Source organism: Panthera tigris, chromosome A1, assembly GCF_018350195.1.
Source record: "Panthera tigris isolate Pti1 chromosome A1, P.tigris_Pti1_mat1.1, whole genome shotgun sequence".
In the NCBI taxonomy this organism is placed as follows: domain Eukaryota; kingdom Metazoa; phylum Chordata; class Mammalia; order Carnivora; family Felidae; genus Panthera; species Panthera tigris.
In genome coordinates, this window is record NC_056660.1 from 177,315,868 (window position 1) to 177,336,183 (window position 20,316).

General features: G+C 33.1%; 1 protein-coding gene across 2 annotated transcripts in view; it reads right to left on the reverse strand.

Annotated features, from left to right (window-relative positions):
• RANBP17 (RAN binding protein 17) overlaps positions 1 to 20,316 on the reverse strand; it is a 330,708-nt gene that overhangs the window by 263,085 nt on the left and 47,307 nt on the right. For both annotated transcript variants that reach the window (XM_042992442.1, XM_042992448.1), the window contains exon 13: positions 3,630 to 3,735. In XM_042992442.1, the coding sequence (XP_042848376.1) occupies positions 3,630 to 3,735 (106 nt within the window). The remainder of the gene's footprint in view (positions 1 to 3,629; positions 3,736 to 20,316) is intronic.

A 20,316-nucleotide genomic window follows, 5' to 3' on the forward strand; every position in this document is an offset into this window, starting at 1 on the left:
AAAAACTCCTGTAACAGCAAGCAACAAGGTCTGTAATGTACCATCTTATACACTTGATTCTCATTATTCATGGTAGTTATGTTCTCAAAAGGCATTATGAAAACTGTATTAGTCAATACTGAACCACTGTGCTCCCAGAGGAAATACAGGGTTAGGTTCCTGAGGAACACTGGTTACAATGTTTTCATTAACCAATCTAACAAATAACCTTGTTTTATGTGTGTTTCTCTTTAAAGACATCTTATTTATTAATATGTATTGCTGATCATTAACATTGAACTCACAGCTAATAGCACAACTTGGACCTGAATGAGGCTTACTTAATATACGTATCTTTTCTGTAAGGTACTTTACAGCTTTTTTGTTGTGCTTAGGAACATCAGACAGCACTTCAGCACTACAATGGGGACCATTGTAAATAGTAAAACCACCAACAAAAAGCACAAAAACGTGAGAAATATGGCACTAAACAGACAATGTAAAGGACACTTATTTACAGTATTAGAGTATGAAATAAGAAGGCAAAGCTGGGAAAATGGGTATCAGGCAACTCAAATTTCCACGCACATACATATCCAAAAATGACTGCAGTAGCACCAGAAGTGTTGGTTTTGGGGTTACAAATAAACTTTAGCAAGTACACAAATTTGCAAAACTGGAATCTGTGGATGAGGATTATTGACTGTATTTGTTTTCTCCTATTCTCTCAATTTTTCTTTTCCTTCATTTTTCCTTCCTTGAAAATGCACCTTTCTCCCCACTCTTCAAGAACACCTTAGACCATAATCTTCACCTAATGCTTTGTTTTCTAGGGAACGGCTAAAACACAAATCAAATATTAAAGTTAAATATATTTGTTGCTTAAAGAAAAAATTAAAATTTTCTACTTGGCAAATATACACCTGCTTTTGTTTATTTCCTTGGCAAATATACCTGCTTTTGTTCATTTCCTGTTATATATTTCTCAGGAAAATAATGCCAGTGGGTACTTCTCTGCTTGATGATGAAAACTTTTAAAAAATCAAACTATAGCAAAAAGTATACTTACTTTCCACTTTATTAAACATGTAATGTTATATTAAAAGACAGCACGGAGGCAAATTATTCACTTTGTTTAAAATTAACCAAAGCATTTTAAGAATGCCCCAATTCATATTTTAAAGTTATTCTATATTGGAAATAATGAATCTTAGAAAAGCTGAAAATATTTGTGTTCCATTCAGACTCCAGTTTCACTGCAAAGGGGTAGTTTAAAGGTAGAAAAGAATATGGAATGAAGAGAAATTTTCTATTCAAAATGGCAACAAATTTATTAAACACTTAGGAATGTATTTAAGATTAGTAAGGAAGGAGAGTGCCACAACCAGGTATAGTAATTTTAAGAACTTTGCCACTGGGTGGTGGCAAAACTGGGGTGACATACATCTGGGCAAAAAGCAATGGATAGTCAATTGTCCAATAGAAGCTTTGTTTATGATTGTTGACAAGATTTTTCACCTCATGACCGTAGCCTTAGTAAGAAGCAATGAATTACTTGCCTTATATTTCTATTCTACACTGAGGAAAACAGACTTCCAAGATCAGTGGAAAAGAATGAAAAGCCTAGAAAAAGACCTAAAATTTTCATGTAAAGATATAAGCAGCATTTCAAATGTGTGAAGGTTGAGGTTCACATTAATCGGTTAACACTATGTAAACTCTGGAGAAAGTATATAAGACAAATGTCAAATATATTAAGAATTAAATATAAAAAACTGAAACCATAAAAAAACTAGGAAAAAACATAGGTGAGTATTTTTATTATCCAGGTGTGGAACAACTTTTCTAAGCATGAACAATGGAGAAAATATGAAGGGTGGGGCTCCTGGGTGGCTCAGTCGGTTAAGCGGCCGACTCCGGCTCAGGTCATGATCTTGCGGTCTGTGAGTTCGAGCCCCGCATCGGGCTCTGTGCTGACAGCTCAGAGCCTGGAGCCTGTTTCAATTCTGTGTCTCCCTCTCTCTGACCCTCCCCCGTTCATGCTCTGTCTCTCTCTGTGTCAAAAATAAATGTTAAAAAAATTGAAAAAAAAAAAAAAAGAAAATATGAAGGGAAAATTTCATAGATCTGAACATATAAATATTTAAATCCAGTAAGAAAGAAATTTCTAAAACAAATTAAAAACATGGAGAAAACATTTTCAAAATAAATAGCAAAATATTAAGATCTTTGATATATACTGAGTTCTTATAAACAAATTAGGAAAGATAATCACAAAAGAAAACTAGCTAAATGGTACAATCTATACATATTTAAAAATCACAGAGAAAATACAATTGGGAAAAGTAGGAATGGAAAAGAATGTTTGACATCACTTGTAACCAAAGCAATACAAAATTAACACAAGGTATTTGCTGTTATCTGGGAAAGATAATCCTATTATCTAGGGTTCAACTGCAGAAAATATGGTTAACTCTCAAAGCCTTTGAGTTCAGAGAATAAACTAGTATTGAAACTCTTTAACATGCTGTAGACCATTCCACCAACTCTACAGCCTTTAGGAATTAACTCTAATGAAATTATTTTGATCTAAAAGAATATTCACCTCAAAGCAGTTTACATTGAAGAAAAATTGGGAAACAACCTAAAATTCCCAAGACCAGGGTATGTTTAAATTAAGGAACAGCTTAGAATATTTAATGTCTAGGTAAAATCACAATATTATGCTTGATTTTTTAAAAAGAGAAGTGTTTGTGGGGCGGGGGTGGAGCAGATGGCGTTTGGTAATATAGCACTTACCATTTGCCAGACATTGTTCTCAGCATCTTAAAAATATTAACTCATTTAATCCTTATAATAGCCCAAAATGAATTAGGTATTTTTGTCCCCATTTTAGTTTACAAAACAGTATTCTAGTATAATTTTTGTTTAAAAAATGTTGGAAAAGACACATGAAATGTACATATACCCTCAAGCATTAATTTAAAAAATTCAAAGGTCTTTAGCAAAATGACAGTAATAGTTACCTTCAAATTAATCTATGACTTTTCTTTTTATTTGAAATATTTAAGTGTCCAATAAAAACACATACGACTTTGTTATAAAGAAAGATTTTATTAAAAAGTAAATTAAAATATATAGAAAACCAACTCACGTGTATTATTCACATGTAGGAATTTTCCTCAGTGTTAAGGCAAGTAATTCATTGCTTCTTATTAAGGCTATAGTCATGAGGTGGAAAATCTAGTCAACAATCACAAACAAAGCTTGTATTGGGTAACTGACTATCCACTGCTTTTTGACCACACGTATATCACCCCAATTTTGCCACCACCCAATACACACCAATTTAGCAAGCTTTGTCAGATCCTAAGAAATAAAAAGCAACTTAAACCTTCATTTAGAAGCAAGTCTAAACACTATTTAGACACAAGTTTAAAGTATATGTGACTATAACACTTATTAGAGATTTGACTTCTACAAATCACCTAACCTCTAACCTCTATTAGTTTTCACACCAGTAAAAAAGAAAATAATACCTTCCTCAAATGGCCAAGTACAAAATGTTTTATCTTATAATTCCAGTTCAATAATAACTAAATTTCTTAACTACTTAGTAAATTTCTGTAAGTTTTATGGCCATCACTTACCGACAGGATAATTCTCCATCCATAGCATCATGTTCATCTGTACTGGTATAGGTTAACCTTCCCCCAACAACTGTCCCAACTAAGTATACCAGCCATGCAAGACGTCCTAAAACATAACAGGAAAGAGAAATGTTTAGGAGGTATTGATAGAAACAATGTTTATATTGCAGAAAATTCTGAAATTGGCAAAGTGATCTATTCTTCCAAACAAATGATAAACTACTGTGAACTCAGTCCTTGACAGAGAGTGGAGTAAGTTTTAAGTTTATCAAGGCAGCATAACAGTAAAAATTACAGATTTTACAGAGTTAAAGTTATGTTCAAAATCCCAGCTCAAACAATTTGTTATGTGATCTTGAGTAAGTTACTTACCCCTTTACACATTAGGGTTTTCATTTGAAAAATGGAGAAAATAATGTCTACCATGAAGACTTACAATTAAAATTAAATTGAACTAACAAAACACCTAAAGTAATGTGTAGAACCAGGGCTGTAAGTAAGTACTAATATAATCCACAGACCAACATCTTTTCTGGTCACTGACCAAACATGGTCAATGTTGATAATACCAGCCTGATCATTTTTAGTACTGTCCCTGTTTGAACCTAATAGATGGTAATAAATTTATCGCCTTTGTATTTTGTGCATAACTTTTTAAAATACAAGACTGTTGTATTTTATGCATAATTTTTTAAAATCCAAGATTGTCACCATTCAAATCACATAGTCTGACAACAAAATTAACTTCACGGGCAATGCTAGCAAGGGCTTAACTAACTATAACAGTGGCATGCATGGCATCTACAGTTTTCACAAAATTGGGTAATTCAGAAATGGAGGTACTTATTGAATGATTTTTATTTAAGGCATATATCATTTTACAACTTAGAAGCACTGATCCATGTATCAGATTCTCCAAAATTCTCAAGACCTTTATGAACAATTAACAACATACCAGTTATCTTGCTAAAAAGAAATTTTGTGCTATTCTTAGGGACTGATTCTTCAAAGTTGACCAGGTTATTGCATAATACCAAAATCAAATATGTTCCTGTATTGAGAAACAAATCAATTATGTTCCTGTATTGAGAAACCTTCTCAAGTGAACTAAAGTTCAAGGGTATTAACTTGAATAGTCTTATGGATGTCTTTGCCTGTTGGAAGACTTAGGAAGGATAAATTCATGTAGAAAAAGAGCACATTCTTTCTATTATTTCTGTGAATACTAGCCATCATTACTCTATAACTGATCAATTCCCTCTAACTTCAAGAGAGACATCAGCCTATTGAGGTGACAAACTTCCTGTAAGTTAGAAATATAGCCTGGCAAATATCCACATCCCCTATTGTATTATAAAACGACAATGAATAAATCAGAATAGACCCAATTATGCAGGCTGGGACATAAACAATGTGAAACAGATTCAATAGGAGACAAAAACACTAATTTGATCAAGTAATTCATAAAACAGACTCAAGCCTCAAGATACACATAATTAATTTTTAAAAAGTAACAGAACAAAAAGCCCATCTAGGAAGCTGAAGGTACTAAGAAAGTTGCCTATGTACTCAAAATTGTTTTATGATTAACATAAAAGTCTATTAGTAACACATGCTATCCCCTGATGACCCTACTTCTGTGGGTCCTCTCAAGTGATCTCTCTTCCACACTTCTTGTATCTCAGGCCTACAACATGGAGGTATTCTTGATGTTCCTGATGTCTATTTCCAAAATATTCTCCCTCCATCAAAAGCACTCAGCTGACATCTTATGTCATCAAACTATATTACCAAATATCCTTTCTGGCTGCAATGATCTACTCTCCCTCAGGTTATTTTCCCTTACTTTTTGAAGGTGTTCATTCCTGGCTTGCTGTCACTCTTTCCAACAAGACTTCTATTATAATCAGTAGTGGCTTCAACATATACAAAGATGAATCTTCCAACACTAACAATCCTTCATTCTACTGGGAATCTCCAACAGATGAACCTATCACTTTCTTTAACAACTTTACTGAAATATATAATTCACATACCATACAATTCATCCACTTATAAAAGTCATTGTTTTTAAGTAAATTCACAGGGTTGTACAACCACCACCACAACCTAATTTTAGAACATTTCATCTCTCACCAAAGAAATTCCACTCCATACCCCTCAATTCACCCCCATCCCTAAGCAACTACTAATCTACTTTATGTCTCCTCAGATTTTTCCCATTCTGGACATTTCATGTCAACAAATCATATAAAATGTAGCTTTTATAACTGTCTTTTTCACTTAGCATAATGTGTTCAAAGATCATCCATGTTGTAGTTTGTATTGGTACTTCATTTTTTATAGCCAAACAACATTCCATTGTTTGAACTTATGGTTGCCGGTGGGGTGGGGGATGTTGAAGGACAAGCAAGATGGGTGAATGGGAGGGGGAAATAGAAGCTTCCAGTTATGAAATGAATAAGTCATGGAAACAAAAGGCACAACATAGGGATTACAGTCAATGATACTACCATAGTATTGTATGGTGACAGATGGTAACTACACTTGTGGTAAGGATACCATAATGTATAGAAAAGGTGAATCACTATGTTGTATACCTGGAACTAATATAACACTGTGTATCAACCATATTTTAAAAAAATTCCATTGTTGGACATAGCACATTTTATTCATCTATACATCAGCTGATGGGCATTTGGACTGTTTCTACCTTTTGACTTTAAAAATAATGCTGCTATTTATAGAAACAGCCCAGTGTCTTGTCCATGATATAGATAGATAGATAGATAGATAGATAGATAGATAGATATAGAGATATCTATATATATAGATAGATCTGTATATATATCATACACACACACACACACACACACACACACACAAAATGGAATCATACTCAGCCATAAAAAATGAAATGTTGGCATCTGCAGGGACATGAATGGAGCTACAGAGTATTATGCTAAGTAAAATATAAGTCAGTCAAATACCACGATTTCACTCATGTGGGATTTAAGAAACAAATGAACAAAAGGGGGGGAAAAAGACAGGCAAACCAAGAAACAGACTCAACTATAGAGAACTGGTATTTACTAGAGCAGAGGTGGGTGGGCGGTGGGTGAAATAGGTGATGGGATTAAGGAATACACTTGTGATGAGCACCGGATGTTGTATGTAAATGTGGAAACACTATATTGTATACCTGAAACTAAAATTACACTATATCATCTAACTAGAGTTTAAATACTTAAAAAAATAATGCTGCTTTGAATATTTGTGCACAACCTTTATGTGGATAATTTCTCTTGGGTATACCTAGAAATGGAATTACTGAGTCACATGATACATACATTTTTAACATTTTAAGGAATGGCCAAACTGCTTTCTAAACCCGCATTACCACCAGCAATATATGAAGGTCCAAATCCTATCAACACTTGTTATTATCTTTTTGATTATACCCATCCTAGTGAGTGTGAAATGGTATCTTGTAATTTTAATATATCCTTTCCTGATGACTAATGATGTTGACCATCCTCACATCTGCTTACCAGCCACTTGCATGTCTTCTTTGGAGAAAGGTCTGTTTAAATCCTTTGCTCATTTTTAAATTGAGCTGTTTATCTTTTTTTATTATTGAGCTGTAAGGGTTCTTTATATATTATAGATACAAGTCCCTCATCAGATATGAAATTTGCAAATATTTCCTCGATTCTCTGGGTTGTGTTTTCACTTTCTTGATGGTATCCTTTGAAACATTCTGAGATTATTAATTCTGATGTCAAAATTTTGAATTTTTCTTTTGTTACTTCAGCTTTTGGTGTCACATTTAAGAAACCACTGCCCAACCCAAAGTCATGAAGATTTACTCCTATGTTTTCTTCTGAGTTTCATAGTTTTAACTCTTACATTTAGGCCTATGATTTATTTTTACTTAATTCTTGTATATGGTGGGAGATATTAGTCTTATTCTTTGCATGTAGTATCCAATTGTCCCAGCACCATTTGTCAAATAAACTATTCTTTTGTCATTGAATTGAATTTGCCACTCTTGTCAAAGAGCAATTCATTATACATTGAAGGATTTATACCTGGACTCTCAATTATATTTCACTATTCTAGTGTCTATCTTTATGCCAATTCCACACTGTATTGACTACATTTCCTTTTTAATAAATTTTGAAATCAAGATGTGTAAGTCCTTATACTTCACTCTTTTTCAAGCTAATTTTGAATATTCTGGGTCTTCTGGATTCCCTTATGAATTTAAGGATCAGCATGTCAATTCTTGCACTGAGGCCAGCTGGGATTTTAACAAAGATTGTGCTGAATCTATAGGTCAATTTGGGGAGTACTGCCATCTTACCAATATCAAGTCTTGTGATCCATGACCACAGGTGTCTTTCCACATAGTCAGATCTTTAATTTCTTTCAACAATGCTTTATAGTGGTTGGTATGTAAGTCTAACCCTTTTTTTAAACTTATGCCTATGTAATTTGTTCTTTTTTGATGCTATTTTACCTGAACTTATCTTCATTTTTGATTAATTGGTAATATATAGACATGTTATTGACTTTTGTTTACTGATCTTATATCCTGCAACTTTGCTAATCTCTTATTAGTTGTACTAGTTTTTTGGGATCTGCCATTTATTCAGTCTCTTACAAACTTCATGTCTTCTCTACCCTGCTTACTTAGCTTCAGTTCTATGCTCAATCGTTATAATCTATGCCTTATACCACTTCAACTCCTCTCTTGCTCTGACACACTCATCTTACAAACCCATGACTGTTTAAATCCAATTCCCTACCTAGTCTTTGCCTATACTTACACAGCTTAATATAACTAGGGAAAGATACAACCACGTTGACCAGCCTCACTTTGAAGTCACCTTCTCAGTAAGGCCTTCCGTAGCCACGCTATCAACTTTTAATACCTACTGTAAGTAGCACACCTTCCAGACAACCATCATCAATTCCTTCTCTCCATGTATGCACAAGCCATCAAAAAGTGGAGTTTATTCTTCCAATTCTTTATAAGTGTATGCTGGATTGTGACTGCTTTGACCAAAAGAAAATGGTGGAAGTGACATTATTCCAGTGCTGGGATTAGTCTTTACAAGAACCAACAGCTTCTTCCAGTCTCTTAGGGAATGTTCACACTGGGGAAGCCAATCACCATGTAAAAAGACCACATACCCTGAGAACATCATACTATTAAGAGGCCCAAGCTAGCAATGCAGAGAGAAAAATGCCAGTGAGAGACTATTCACCAAACATTCCAGCCCAGATACCAGACTTGTGAGTAAAGAATCATTCAGGTGACTACAATGCCAGCTGTCATCTGATTACAATGCCTGAAAGATCCCAAATGAGAATCATCCAGCTAAGACTTATGAATACCAGAGAACACTGAGAGATAATAACAAAATGACCATTATTTGATAAACTACTAAGTTTTGGTAAGTGATAACCAGAACATAATCTGCCAACATTTCATACCCTTCTTCTCTGCTTCATTGGTTTTATTTTTAGTACTTATCACTTTCTAATATATCTTAGGTATTCATCTTGCTTTGTTACCTGTCTATTCCAACAGAATATCAACTGCATGATAACTGTGATTTTTTTTAAATTTTTATTTATTTATTTTTTTGTCTATTGCACTTCCAGAGCCTAAAGCAGTGCTGACACATTGTAAGTTACCAACAGACATGGGTTACTGAATTAAGAAATCATTACATTAAAAAAAAAAAAAGAAAAAGAAATCATTACATAGAAAAGATATCATGAAACAGGCAAGAACAAGTTAACATTTTATTATCAATTTAGTAAACATTAAAATGTAGAGTCCTTACTAAAAATGAATGTTAATGGTAATTATATTTTTATTGCTTAAACAAGACAAAAGCAATTTCTTCTCAAAGCATACTCAATCCAAGATGTAATAAAGTCTATCTTCTTCATTTGCAGATTCTCTTATCTAAAAATTTGTCAACTTGGTAAAGTTTATTTGTAACTCCAAAAATACTTGTGACCATTCATGTGTAAGTGGACAACAACAAAATCTAAGCTGCCCAATGTGTACATTCCAAGCTTAGGTAAAACAAAGCAACACTCTGCTTTCTTGTTTCATCTTTCATACTATAAACAAGTAAGTATTCTTTCATGGTCTTTTTGGTGCCCAATTTTTTTATACTCAAATTTGTGCTTTCTGTTGGTGATTTTACTATTTAAAATACTGCCCAAAAATAGTGAAGTGCCACATGGTGGTCCTATGTGAAAAAAGTCTGTTAATGTGCCTCATAGAGAAAATATATGTGTTAGATAAGCTTCATTCAGGCATGAGCGCTATGGCTATGAGTACAATGTTAATGAATCAACAATATACATTAAACAAGGTGTTTTAAAACAGGAACACATATAAAACAAGGTTATATGTTCATCAGCCGACGAAAATGTTGTGACCAGGGGCTGCAGGAACCTAACCCCGTATCTACCCACCCTAGAAACAATAGTTTAATATTTGCTAATTCAGTGTTAACAGCAATGTTATAGATCATAAATTCCAAATAAGGAGATTTGACTATATTTCTCAGAATCTTACAGAGGTCATTATTAATAGATTATGCTGCAACTGTGCATAGGACATACGCATTTTGAGTAATGGATGTGAATCTGAAACACTGCAAGCATAATTTTTGGTGAGTACAGTGCAATAATTTACCTACCCAATGGGAGTCATTATTTAAAAACTATCCTACTGCAAATTTTTTCAAAATGAAAAATATTATTTAAGTATAAATAATAACCTTCTTTATATGTTTTATCAATTTAGATATTCAGAGACTGGTTTTTCATTTATTTATTCATTTTTATTTATTTGTTTTTTATTTGAGAGACAGAGCACGAACAGGAGAGAGGCAGAGTGGGGCTCAGTGCAGAGTCTGACACAGGACTCAATCTTACGACCCTGGGATCATGATCTGAGCCGAAATCAAGAGTCAGACACTCAACCGACTGAGCCACCCAGGCACCCCACAGATACTTGGTTTTTTGGTTTTTTTTTTTTCTTTTTTTAAATGTTTATTCATTTTCTGAGAGAGAGAGAAAGAGAGTATGAGTGGGGGTGGGGCAGAGAGAGGGAGACACAATCTGAAGTAGGCTCCAGGCTCTAAGCTGTCAGCGCAGAGCCCAATGTGGGGCTCAAACCCACAAACCAGAAGATCATGACCTGAGCCAAAGTCGGAGGCTCAACCGACTGAGCCACCCAGGCGTCCCTAGATACTGGTTTTTCTTAAAGCAAGCTTGACTATTACTAAAAATAATAGCAAACATTTACATGGTATTTTCCATGCACTAGGCAATATTTTAAACATTATCTATTACCTATATTTATATCCATTTAATGTCACAAATATTCCTATTAAGTACTGCGGAGCTATGATTCCCATATAGACAATGGAGTTCCAAGAGTTCATTCTCATACCATTAGGAGATACTACTTCCTCTCAAGATCGATGAAAGGGAATACTCAAACACCACCGTTGACAATTAGGTGGACCACAATGATCCAATAATATCTTACGAGCCAAGAATCTCTCGAGTTTTTATTTAACACATTTTAATTCCTAATCCTGAGTTTTTTCTGTCTCCAAATTTTAATCACAGATGAGACTGTATCTGCTTTTGGGATCATGTCTAGGGTCTTTCATACTTCCTTTGATTCCCAAACTGCCCACAATAAAACCAAGTATATGTGACACATGAAATAAGTATGTGTTGAATAGTTAAACTTAAAATAAGCAAACTTATTTTGGGGGCTTATCACTAATGTAAACTCAGAAACATCTGCTTATTAGCTCTTGATAAAAACAAACCTACTTGAAAATAGTCAAAGAATTCCTCATGCATATAATTTTTATATCTCTCTGTTGAAATATCAACATTAAAAAATGAAGGCAGTACATTTTAGGCTACCAAGAGCACAGACTGAGTTAAAATCCTGCCTCTACTATCAATAAGGTAGTTACTTAATTTCACTTGGGTTTAATGCCCTCATCTATAAATATGAGGGCGATACTTACACCTGGCTCTCAGGCTTGTGACAAACACTAAATAATATTTTTCATAAAAAGTGGTCATAATAATATTCACTATAAATGCTCAGTACATACTGGCTGTTATTACTATTATTATGATTATAAAAATAGCCATCCCCTTTTTAGTTCTTCTATATCAAACCTACAAAAACCAAAACATACCAATGCTACATTTATATGTTCTTCTGAGTTTTACTTTAGAAGCTGCTCAAGAAAATTAAGTCACACAATTTTTAAGAGCTTTTCCTCTCTGCCAAAGAGGCTTATTGCAATTAAAGCTAGTTACCATTAGCCATATATACTTTCTTAATGCCATTTGTAAAACAAACACAAAAAAACTGTAAAGTAAAAAAAAAAAAAAATTCCAAGTAAAACACATTCATGTACTTTCCTATGTGGCATGTTCTGCTATAGGGATATAACTAAATAGGTGTGTGTCTGGGGTAGGCTGAAAAGGGAGAGAATCCATGCCCAAAGGATTGAACCTAGTGAGAGACAGATAACGGGGAAAAATGATTTCTTCAGTGCAGCTGATGAGTATCACTGTCCAATAATAGAAAAATAAAAGATACTAAATACAGGACATGAATTTCTCAAATTTAAGTTTTTTATTTTTTAATTCTTTTTATTCTGTGACGTTGAAATTAAGGCTTGTATATCAAAAAATGCTATGCAGAAATAGCATGAGATCAATTGTGAGCATTTTTTTTTTCTGAAATTATGGTAAATTCTGAATGGAGGTTTGTTTATTCAGAAGAAAAATAAAATGTTTATTTACTCTCCTTGTTTTTGGAAACAGTGACTTCTATTATACAACAAACAACAAAGCAGGCATTTCTTAACCTTAGAAACTTAACAACCACTGCCTGAATAAATTAGGATTAGTGTTAGAAATCAACAATGGAATATAAAGGCATTATTTTCAAGCTATCAAACATAATTTTCATATTTAACTGAGAAGTAGTATTTCTTATACACATCCTTTCCCTAAACCTCAACAATTTTAGACTGACAGTATTCAAAATAATAAATGGTACTTTGGTTACAGAATTCTGTCCACAAAGTTTAAAGCAGCATGTAAATCCGTAAATCGAAATTACATTTAGAAATTTAAATATCCAATAAACAAGTTTCATATCTACACATTTGTTTTGAATATCATCTTTATAATGAGACTAAATTTCCATTATAATTTTCCATTTTTCTATTTATTCTGAAATGTTCAGGGCACTTGTTTTAGCAGCTGTTCAAGCAAAGAACATTTTTTCCTTTAACAAAATAATTATTGCTGTAATAATCTGTAATTATGGTTTATAACTGCAATAATCCCAAAGAAATCAGTCATTACCATAGATCACAAGTAATCGTTAACTACTGTTAATGACCTATTTCTTAGGGATTATTGTTTTTGTAAACCATGACCATATCACCACAAATATGGAAGAGCAAGACAATATAATACAAATGAGATCATAATATAATAATAAACTTATTTTGTAACATTAAAAGCCATTAAGCATCTAAATTAAAGCACACATAACGAGAGCATATAATTTTCTTTGTTCAACACTAACTGAAGTGTTTAGTCCGCACAAAAGAAATTGAATACCGTTACATACAACAGTATAAACTAGAGCCACATTAGGCATTTTTTTGTAATACAAAACAATTATTTTTAAGTAGACCAGAGATATCTTTGAAAGTAGATTCCTTCCCACTGACTTTTTGTTTTTCTTATTTTATTTTTTTTTTTTTACCATTTATTTATTTTCTAGAGACAGAGAGAGACAGAGTGTCCGTGGGGAAGGGGCAGAGAGAGGAGACGGAGAATCTGAAGCAGGCTCCAGGCTCTGAGCTGTCAGCGCAGAGCCCAATGCAGGGCTGGAACCCTGCTTAACTGACTGAGCCACCCAGGTGCCCCACCCCACTGCCTTTTTACCAAAAAAAAAAAAAAAAAAAAAAAAAAAAGCAGCAAGGAAACAAATGTTAAAAATTTTCTATGTATTGAGCATTAGACACTGAATTATTATTAAAAACACATAGTATATCTTATGATAAAAACTCTGAATTTATATTAATCAAGAATCAGGTCTGACTTCATTCACTAGATACACCTATTTAATATCAATAAATTATTACATTGACATTAATTCCATTCATGTATCTCAGAACAGCTATATTTTCATTTGGTATCCTTTTGTAGGAAAACAGGTATTTGATTTTACATCTGAATTTTTTTACATTGTAATCTAATATTTGCTATATCTGAAGCTATATGTAATGGATATGAAGTATAATAAAACAAACACCAGTGAACTCCCTATCCAACTTAAGAACCAAGGCTTTACCAATACAGTCACACCTACCTTCATACTCCTCCCCTAGCTTATCCCCTTACCTGCCACCCAAGAGGTAACCATGATCCTGTATTTGGTGCTTATTATATAAGAATATATATATAAGAATATATATATAAGAATATATTCTTATTATTCTCTTGAATTTTTTTTCTCATTTTACCACTTAGGCATATATTCCTAAAACAATATATTTTTAGTCTCACTTGTTTGGGGCTTTATTAAGTGTCTCATACTATATACAGTTTCCTGAAAATTGATGATGAAAATTGCTTTATTTCACCACCTATCCTATCTCTGAAATTCATCATAAGTATACCTGTACTTCATTCCATTTTACTGTTACATATTACTCTATTGTGTAACCATTATGATCTGTTTATTCATTTTAATGGTTATGGGTATTTGAGCTGTTTCCACTTTGTGTCCTTAGGAACAATTAGACTACGAATATTTTCACACATGTCCTCTTGTGTAGAAGAGATTTTCTAGAGGACATACCTAAGAGTGGAAGGGCCAAGTCAGCAGGGATTCAAATGTTCCACTTAGCAAAATAACACCAAATTGATTTCCATTCCATTTCTGATTGATTTACTTTATACTCCTACCACAAGTATATAAGAATTCCCTTTGATCTACATTCTCCTATATGATTTGCTACTTTTGCCAATTTACTGGGAGTAACATGGTATCTCATGTGCCTTAGAAGATACCCAAGTGTATAGAGTTCATTTATTATTATTTTCACCATTAGTTTTAACTGCAAGTTAGTAACAATGTGGACTCTGATGCTATGTGACTGAAATTTGTTAAGACTTGCTTTATATACAAATAACTTGCTCAACTTTTAAAAACTGAGATACAATTGACATATCAGTTACAAGTGTAAAACATATGATTTGATATTTATATATATTAGGAAATGATTACCACAGTAAGTCTAGTTAACATCCATCACCTCACATAGTCACCAACTTTTTTTTATGGTGAGGACTTTAAAGATTTTACTGGCCCCAAAAGTTGCAAGTACTATTAACTATACAGTACTATTAACTAACAGTACTATTAACTATAGTCATCATGCTGTTCATTACATCCCCATGACATTTATTTTTTAACTGCAAGTTTCTATCTTTTGACCACCTTTACCCATTTTGCCCACTCCCCACTCCCTCCTTTGGACAATCACCACTCTGTTCTCTATATCTATAAGTTCAGTTTTTTGTTATGTTTTACTTCCAGATTCTATGTATAAGTGCGATCATATGGTTATTAATCTTTCTCTGACTTATTTCATTTAGCATAATGCCCTCAAGATCCATCTTTGCTGTCACAAATGACAAGATTTCTTTCCTTTTTATGGCTGAATAATATTCCATTATATATATATATACATATATATACATTATGTATATATACATATATATATACATATATATATACATATATATACATTATGTATATATATACATATATATACATTATATATATATACATATATATATATGTATATATATACACACACACACATACATATATACACACACACACACACACACACACACCCCACAGTTTTTCTCCATTCATCCATCAATGGACATTTAGATTGCTTTCATGTCCTGGCTACCATAAACAAAGCTGCAATAGACACAGGGGTGTAGATTATCTTTTCAAGTTAGTGTTTTTGTTTTCTTGGAGTAAATACGCAGAAGTAGAACTGCTGGATCATATCGTAGCTTGATCTTTAATTTTTTGAGAACTACTATCTGTTTTCCATAGCGGCTGCACCAATTTACATTCCCACTGACAGTGTACAATGGTTGCCTTTTCTTCACACCTTTGTCAACACTTGTTTTCTCTTGTCTTTTGGATAAAAGCCATTCTAACAGGTGTGAGATGGTCTCTCATTGATTTGCTTTTCCCTGATGTTTAGTGATGTTGAATGCCTTTTGATGTACCTGTTGTTGCTGAGTTATATTAGTTCTTTATATATTTTGGATATTAACCTTTCATCAGATATATGTTTGCAAATATTTTCTCCCATTGGGTAAGTTACTTTTTCATTTTGCTGATGAAAACTTTTAATGAAGAACTTCAGCAAAGATTTACTGGTAGAAAACATTTCTGGTTTTCTACTGGTAGAAAATGTCTTTTGTTCATCCTTGTTCTTGAAAGATACTTCAGCTAACATGTAATTACAGGATTGTTGTTATTTTGGCACAATTTTTAAAAAATAATATTCTACCATCTTCTGGCTTACATTTTTACTGTTGAGAAGTGAGTTTATCAGTCTATTTCATACTTTTCAAGCAGCTTTTGAGATTTTCTGTCTTTGGGACTATGTAGTCTGACTAAAATGCTGTTTTTTGGTTTTGGCTGATAAACGTTGGGTTTGCTATACTGGTGGATTCATGTCTTCGTTCAGAAAAACTCTCAGACAAGAGTATCTTCAGTTATTGCCTCTGTTCCATCTTCTCTCTTCTGTTTTTCTGGGACTGAATTTGATATCCTGAACTTTCATCCCATCCTTTAATTTCTCTTTTAATTTTCTCGCTTTCCTGGTTTCTCCACATTCTTGAAAATTTCTTCAAACCTAACTGCCAATTTGAGAATTCTTTTCTCAGCTAGATCTAACTTACTGTTCAATGCATTCATTAAATTTCAGGTCACAAAAATTTGTCTTCAATAATAAAGATTTTACTTGAGTCTTCTTCAGTCTGGTCATTTTTCATATTCTTTTTTGCTCATTTGTGATTCTATTTTTTTTTTATTTCTTTACACATTTCACACAGAATTATTTTACATTCCTATCCAATTATAATATCTTAAGTCCTCTGGGAGGTCCAAATCGAACATACAATTTATTGTTTCTCTCAATGCTCATTCATGATGTCTTGTTTCATTATTTGTGTGCTCACTATTTTTTAAATTATGAACACTCATTTGGTTGATCTTAATCTGCAGGATTCTCAAGGCCCTAAATTATGGTTGCTATTTGTCAGAGAAGATTTTAATTTACTATTTTGCTGGAAGCCAACAGGCTCTAATAATTTGGGACCACTTTATCCCCTTTGAAGCGTCCAACTTAATAGAAGAATCTTAAGTTCAGTACACCTACCTTGCTACTGGCCTAAGGCTTTGCCACCAATTTAATCACTGCTGTTGATAATTTGCCTTTGAAAGCAATACTGCCTTTTGCCCTTGTTTGCTATTGACTAGTTCCATTCTGGTTAAAGTTCTTTTTTTTTTTTTTTTTTTTTTTTTTTTTTGAGAGAGAAATAATGAGAAGAGGTGGGGGGACAGAGGAGTGTAGAGCAGCACAGGGGAGAAGGAACGTCAAAAACTTCATGAACTTATTTCAAGCCCAGCAATGCATTAAAAAGTTTATCCAGGAGCTGTTTTGCAGCTGAAAAGCCTTTCAGAGCATCAAGCTGACCACAATGAAGTGAAAACTACTAATTCTTTACTATTAAAGAAGCAAACACTATTTGGGATATAAACTAAAAAGAAAAATATGATTTTATTGGTAGCTGGCCAAACACAAACCAAATTATAACATAACATAATCTGAATTAATGTAGAAAACAAATCTGAAAAGATACTACATGGGATAGCATTGAGTCATTAGACAAAAACAAAGTTTTAAAAATACTACAACACAGGCTTAAAGGGCAACCACAGCTATAAAAAGATACTTAACTAAAAAGACAAGGAGGGATGAAAATTTAGCCTGTGCGCTACTCACCATTCTGTGCACTCTATGTTACATCTGTATTTGTCTAATTTGCACAAAGGCACCAAATGTACTTCTGAGCTGATGAAGTAAAATAAATACTCAAAGGCCAAAAAATGTGAGGGCTAAAATTTAGAGACATAAGCATGGAAACAACTAGAGAACTTGAATTTCTCCCTGAAGGCCAAAGGAAAGCCTAGGGTATGCCCAATGTGAGGAGTCCAACAAGAAACTCACTCTTAGTGGAAAAAAAAAAAAAAGGAACTGGAGGGGAAAAAAACCTGCCCTTCACAGAGAAAGACAATAGAGAAACTTTTCTGACCTGACTTTAACATGAGGTAGAGAGGAGGAAAAAACTCTCAAGTCAGACCTCGCATGATTTGCAGCCTTACTAGACTACCAGTATGACATAAAGAACCTCATTCTAAGGAACTAGTTCACATGGTATTGAGTTGGTAGACCCCCTCCACCCCATTTAGTTAATGGACTAAACACTCCAGTTATAGATGGTCAGAATAGGTTTTTAAAAAAGGAAGAACGATATACTGTCTGAGAGATGTACTTTAAATATCAAGACACAGACAGATTGAAAGTAAATGGATGGAGAAGGATATACTGTGTAAATGGAAAGCATAAGAAGGCACTGGCTATGGTAAGATCTGATAAGACACATTTCAAGATTAAAGAATCAATTAACAGAAAAGACAAAACAATTATAGATGTCTATACTTATACATGTCTTACTTCTATAGAAGCAAAAATTGACAATTAAAAGTAGTATAGCAAATTCCACAATCATATTTGGAGATTATACCACCTCTCTCTGTAAATAATAGAAACAGATCAAAACAAAACAAAAAATCAGTAAAGACAAAGAATATCTGAACAACACTAGTAACCATCTTGACTTAATTTCTATTTACAAATTGATATCCCAAATGGTAAAGTACATATTATTTTCAAGGGTACATGGTATGTTTGCCAGGACACACTATAGGCTAGGTCATAAAAAAAGTCTCAATAAATTTAAAAGGTTTGAAATCCCAGAAAATAATATTTGACCAAGGTAGAATTAAATTAGAAATCAGTAACAATAAGACAACTAAGAAAACCCCAAATATTTGGAAATAAAAGGCAGACACTTGTCAAATAATCCATGCATTAAAAAAGAAATACAGATTGGAAAATATTTTTAACTAAATGATTACAAAAATAAAGCATCAAAATTCATGAGATGCAGCTAAAACAATGCTTAACAATGACATTTATAACTTTAAATGTTTTTATTAGAAAAATACAAAAATCTAAAACTCAAAAGATGTGAAACCTTTATCTAAAAATGGGGGGGGGGGGGTGGGTGGAGAGAGACCAAATAAAATCAAATGTACAAAACAGACAATAATAAAACTAAAACAGCTTATGAAATAAAAACTGAACAAACAATAAAGAAAATCAACGAAACTAAAAGTTGGTTCTTTGAAAAGATTAACAAAATTGATAAATATCTAAGGAAGAAAGAAAAATAGGCAACAACTGTCATTATCAAAAATGAGAGATGGGTGGGTAAAATGGGTAAACAAGGTCAAAAAATAAAAAATTCCAGTTATAAACTAAGTCATTGGGATGCAATGTACAACATGTTGACTATGGTTAATACCGTACTGCATATCGGGAAGCTGCTAAGAGGGCAGATCTTAAAAGTTTTCATCACAAGAAGAAAATAATTTTGTAACTATGTATGGTGACAGATGTTAACTAAGACTTACTATGATGATCATGTCACATTATGTACAAATATCAAATCATTATGTTGTACACCTGAAAATTGTAACACTGCATGTTAAGTATACTTCCGTTAAAAGAGAAAGAATGAAGGGAAAATCATTTCAGAGCCTACAGACAGCAGAAGAATAATAACAGGGGTGCCTGGGTGGCTCAGTCTGTTAAGTGACCTGCTCTTGATTTCACCCAGGTCATAATCTCATGGTTTATGAGTCTGAGCCCATGTTGGGCTCCACGCTGATAGCATGGAGCCGGCTTGGGATTCTCTCTCTCCCTGTCTGCCAGTTCCCCACTCACATTCATTCGTTCTCTCTCTCTCTCTTTTTTAATAAAGTTAAAAAAAAGTAACAGAATATAAAAAATAACTTTATTACAATAAATTTTAAAATACGATAAAGTCTTTGAAAGATACAAATGACTAAGTTAGGCACTTAGAAAATTTGAATAGTCCTGTATCAATTAAAAAATTTGAATTTGTAATTCTAAACTCTAGGCCCACTGACTTTGCTGGTGAACTATAACACTTTTAACAAAGAAATAATATTAATGGTACACAAACTCTTTCAGAAGATAAAGAAAGAAGAGGAAATGCTCCTTGACTCATTTTATGAGGCTAGTATTACCCTGTTACTAAAACCAGGCAAAGTCATCACAAGAAAAGAAAACTACAGATAAATATCGTTCATGAACATCAATGTAAAATAAGAAATTTT